Source organism: Macroventuria anomochaeta (genome assembly GCF_010093625.1).
Source record: "Macroventuria anomochaeta strain CBS 525.71 unplaced genomic scaffold BU25scaffold_48, whole genome shotgun sequence".
NCBI classification, from domain to species: domain Eukaryota; kingdom Fungi; phylum Ascomycota; class Dothideomycetes; order Pleosporales; family Didymellaceae; genus Macroventuria; species Macroventuria anomochaeta.
Window position 1 is genome coordinate 1 of NW_022985409.1, and position 4,791 is coordinate 4,791.

At 43.5% G+C, this 4,791-nt stretch overlaps 3 protein-coding genes across 3 annotated transcripts; 2 read left to right on the forward strand and 1 right to left on the reverse strand.

Moving 5' to 3' along the window:
• Positions 1-832: 832 nt before the first annotated feature.
• BU25DRAFT_353146 (uncharacterized protein) lies at positions 833-2,435 on the forward strand (the record flags this gene model as incomplete). The annotated part of the gene is made up of 2 exons (XM_033703439.1): positions 833-1,117; positions 2,040-2,435. Coding segments are annotated over 2 exons (681 nt in total), but the record flags the coding sequence as incomplete, so codon positions are not given.
• Positions 2,436-2,909: 474 nt separating this feature from the next.
• BU25DRAFT_314673 (uncharacterized protein) lies at positions 2,910-3,149 on the forward strand (the record flags this gene model as incomplete). The annotated part of the gene is made up of 1 exon (XM_033702181.1): positions 2,910-3,149. A coding segment is annotated over one exon (240 nt), but the record flags the coding sequence as incomplete, so codon positions are not given.
• A 740-nt stretch (positions 3,150-3,889) lies between these two features.
• Positions 3,890-4,789, reverse strand: BU25DRAFT_353112 (uncharacterized protein; the record flags this gene model as incomplete). Its single annotated transcript, XM_033703434.1, has 1 exon — positions 3,890-4,789. One exon carries the CDS (start codon positions 4,787-4,789, stop codon positions 3,890-3,892), a length of 900 nt encoding a protein of 299 aa, XP_033556210.1.
• Positions 4,790-4,791: the final 2 nt, after the last annotated feature.

Sequence of the window (4,791 nt, forward strand, 5' to 3'; positions counted from 1 at the left end):
ACAAGATAAGGGCAGATCTGAACTCCTAGAGCTTTGGTCCACAATACTAAATGAAAATATCCACAACTTTTTTCCTAACCCTTACCCCCATTTGCTCATTCATATCTTCCATGGCCACCAAATGCTACATCTGCTGGAGGAATCTGGTACAAATTCCATATGAAATAGAAACCTTTGATTCAAGCAGTCTATTTTCAATATCACAATAGAGAATTGGATTGATTTTTGAATATAAAGAAAGCAGAGAAATACATATATAGAAGCAACAATTACACACAAGTTCTATACATGTGTTACCTATTCTCTAAGCAAAGCAAACAAATACAATACATTACTTATGAAATAGAATAAACAAAACCAGGTTAGATTGTAGTAAAGGCTAGCAAGCTCTAGGTATAAACTAGTACTTTGTCTTAGCATAAATCTAGTTCTGCTAGACCTAAAACTTCAACTCAGCAATAATAACCAGCAGATAGACAGCTTATAATTTTCATATGCAATTGAATCATTTTGTTTGAGTGAAACAATCCTGTGATTGTACACACAATTGTGTGCTATGAGATGAAAATAACAAGTAGGTAAAAAAGCTAATGTGCTAATATGCATGAAACAATCCTGTAACTGCACTTAACATATGTGCTACTGTGCCAATTGTTGCACACAGTCATGTTGGTGACTAGTCTTCTTTTGGCTAGCTGCCTTGGCACTTGGCGCAGTTTCTAATCTGTCAGATGAGCAACTGCACAATCTCTTCCAACACCAACTCTTCTCCAACACCAACTACTTCTCCAATTTACACTGCTTTTTCTCCTACAGCACTCTTGCCTACACAATGGACACTACTGTCTTCTCAAGTGCTTCCTTTGAAGGTGCCTATGTAGGCAAGAACATTTATCAGCCACTACTGGAATCTTATCAGAAGCTTTTCACCCACTATGGAAAGCCAGTTCGCATCATCAACCCTAATAAGAGAAACTGCAATGCTGGATACCTTGTTAAACAAGGCCTTCCTCCATTATTTGTTGCTCACTCTCTTCTTGATGCAGTATGGCTTCTACAACAGTCTTTGCCAGAAGACTCAGTTACAGATCAGATCTGGCAACAGCTCACTAAGGCTGTTAAGGAGCAAACACCAATACCATCTACTCAGGGTAGGAAGAGATCGCGATCTCCTACTCAACATCTAGATCAAACTGCAGTTAAGGCACTCTGTCTTACTGTAGCCAGACCACAACCTGTAGTCTTTCTTAGATCAGAAGACCTGCTACAAAGACAAGAACTACAAGAGAGAAGAGCACTTGAAAAAACGGTGCTTCAGGAAGCACCTAGGCAAGAGAAGGCAGCAGTAGTACAAGAGAAGGTGCCTCAAGAGGCAGCAGGGCAAGAAGAGGTGCTTCAAGAGGCAGCAGGGCAAGAAGAGGTGCCTCATGAGGCAGCAGGGCAAGAAGAGGTGCCTCAAGAGGCAGCAGGGCAAGAAGAAGTGCCTCAAGAGGCAGCAGGGCAAGAAGAGGAGAGTGCTGAAGAGTTGCAGACTGTAACGACGCAGGCCAGCAGGGAAGATATCCGGGATAAGTGTGAGTCCGCTACGAGGCATATGGGAGTGCTGGGACGTTGAGAACACTAGGATTGAATTCCCTACACCTATAGGTCTTGTACGAAAGGATACAGAAAAACTACTCTATCTAACAACTGTGTTGAACTGCTTAAGTATACCATTAGGAGGACAATCGGACCCGGAGCGGTAGACTAGCTTATCGTGCATGCAGGTGCCAACAGGGGCTCAGATAGTACAGCAGCGCGATGCCTGCCGACATGTATGCAGATAAGGAACGACTCGGAACCGTAACGGTGGTCATTCGGTTGCGGTCGTTACACAGACTACAGAAGAGATTGCTGATAGGCATCTGAGGAAAGGGAAAGGTAGAGCAGTTGAGCAAGTATCTGAGGTTATGGGAGATAATGACCTAGAGGGAGATGAGGAAGTTCAGGAAGAGGAAGAAGAAGAAGAAGAGAAAGAAGAGAAAGAAGAGGAAGAAGAGGAAGAAGAGGAAAAAGAAGAAGGAGAAGAGGAAGAAGAGGGAAGAGAGAGAGAAAAAGAGGAAAAAGAGGAGAAAAAAAAGAATAGCAAGGGTAGCAATAGGAAGCCTGTTACAACTACTGTGAGCAACCACAACCAGACAGTAGAGAAAAGACAGAAGCAAAGGGCAGAAGTGCAGAGGTCTAAGAAAAAGGAGGACCTTGGACTTGTTCAGCCAGCAACTACAGCAAACCCAAAAGAACATGCTGCCTACCAGTCTATCACACCTCAAGACTGCTCAGTATACTCTTGGATCTTCTTGCAGTCATACAAGGATGGATCTACCTTCTACCAAGAGGCAAAGACACCTTACACACTGGCTGTGACTATGATCAAGAAGGCACGTGTTCTAGGAAACAGAAGTGCAATCCAAGATACACATGCTTTTCTGCATCACTGGTATACTGCTGGTAGTCCGCTTCCCTTGGATACTTCAACATCTCAGCAATATACAAGCCTTCCAGCAGCATCTCCAACATGTGTAGATGCCTTTACTACAAGCCAGGTTGCAAGACTATCTTTACAAGACAGTCATTCAACCTTTTCTGCTATCTGGAGATTTGTCACTTCCTTTGAAGAGGACATTGGTGTGGGCTATATTCAGTATCGGTGGGGTATGGCTAAGCTTGTACAGCAGTATGAGGCAAGAGTAGCAGAGCTGACAAGAGTAGAGGTTGGCAGTGGTGCTAGGGCAAGGCGCAGAAATGGTGCAGGACCTATAAGATCACAGGTAAAGAAGGAACTGTGGAGGGAGACAAAGGAAGGGGGTCAAGAGGTCACCTTAGAAAGCTTCTCTAACCGCTTGCAGAGAGCAAGGTGTTACCTCACTGCAGCAGAGACTCTTGGTTGGAGTTTTCTTGCTGTTATACCCTACACTGAGGTGTCTAAGACTTGGTTAGAGCAAACACTCTCTGCGCCTGAACTTGTTATCTTCCTTGGGGTTGTACAGAGGGTTAACAATGCTGTAGTAGATGGTTGCAAACAGCTTGAGCAGTGGCTTGGTGAGAATGGAGTCAAAGGTGGTCAGATCCCGGATCCAGGTTTGCTAGGAACAAAGGTGGGAGTACCAGCTATTGAAGAGGGTATAAGTGGCAGCAGTTCCTATGCTGAAGAGGCAGATGAGTTACAGCCTGCTGCAAAGAAGAGGTCTTTTAGTAGACTTGCTACTGCTACAGCATCTCCTCAGTCAGAGCGCCAGTCAACATTACTTGACCTGTTCTTGTCCAAATAGTATCTTAATGAATTTGTACAATAGCAGTGTATTATTTATAGTAGCATATCTTAGCTGTCTACCTTTATTACTACTCATTGCATCTATTGAAACAAATAAAACACAATTGTGGTTGCTTAATGGTTCAATTGGGAGATGCTGTGGCATGACAGTCTTAGGGGCTAGTCTAGTCTAGGTGTAGTATCTTGGGACTTGGCACAGTTGCTCATCTGACAGATGAGGAACTGCACAATCCCCTCCAACACCAACTATTTCTCAACTACTTTTGCAACTTTTATATCCACTGTGTTCATGATGATATTGAAGTGGACAAAGATAGGGATAAGGATGAGGATGGATAAGGCACTTGTGTGCTATAGTACAAGCAAGTCTATATGTATCCTATTAAGAGGAAAATTTTACTATAAATGTCTTTTTTCTATCTTATCATTATTGCATTAGGGGTAGCTACATAATAGCTCTAAGAGCAACTTCAGAATGGCTATGTGCATGTTCAATCTTCAATTTGTAACTACCTTAGTGATGTCAATTTAAATACAACAATTCCTTGCATGCTTGTATACTTGCTCTTACTACACAATCTACTCAGATGGTGTATACAGACTGCCTGTCTGGTTTTCTTTGCTACTACCAGCATATCCCAGTTGGTTGCTTTTTGCCCTGCCTGTGCTACCCTGGGCCTGAGAAGTATTTTCTCTAGGTCTATTAGTAGCAAAAGAGGGAACCTCTCCTTCATGAATGGCACTATGTATCAGCTCACTGTGTTCCTCAAGCCATCCAACCATTAGTCCTTCTAGCTCATCAAGGCTTAACCCTCTAACTCTCTCCTGCATCTCTAGTAGAGGAGTCTTCCCTTGCTCCCAGACTGGCAGCCATCCTTGTAAGCCAGCACTCCTCCTGCCACTGCTCCAATACTCCTTGGACTCATCTATGCCAAGTATCATGATCCCTTGTTTACTACAAGCTTTGATAAGTTGAAAAGCATCCCAGGATGTGTTCATGCTACCATCTCTGCTAGTGCTGCGGTGTGCTTTGTACAACAAGACATGAAGTGTCCTAGGGTTGTCCTCTTCAGGCTGCTGTACAGCCAGTGTAGGATGGTTGAAGACTGCTGAAAACCACATAAGCTTTCGAGATAGCCCCTTTTCCTGGCTAGTCTTTGTTGATTCAATGAGCGCACGGTCTGATGGATAAGGTAAGATCCAGTGGGTTAGGCGAACCAGGTGTAGAAACTGATCTAGCCATAGCTGAGATCTTCGATAACCCAGCTCTCTTTCTAGAACATCCAGGGTTCTCTGCAGGATCTGGCGATATGGTTTCCAAGCCCAGCCTGATCTTTTCCTTTCGTCCACTAGGAAAAGAAAGTTGAGTAGATCTTCTACTCCTTTAAAAGCTCCCTTGTTCCCTGTAACAATGTGAGGTGGACTAACCACACCACTGTTAAGGAACAAAGTCTTCATTCCATCAAAGCAATATGCCATCT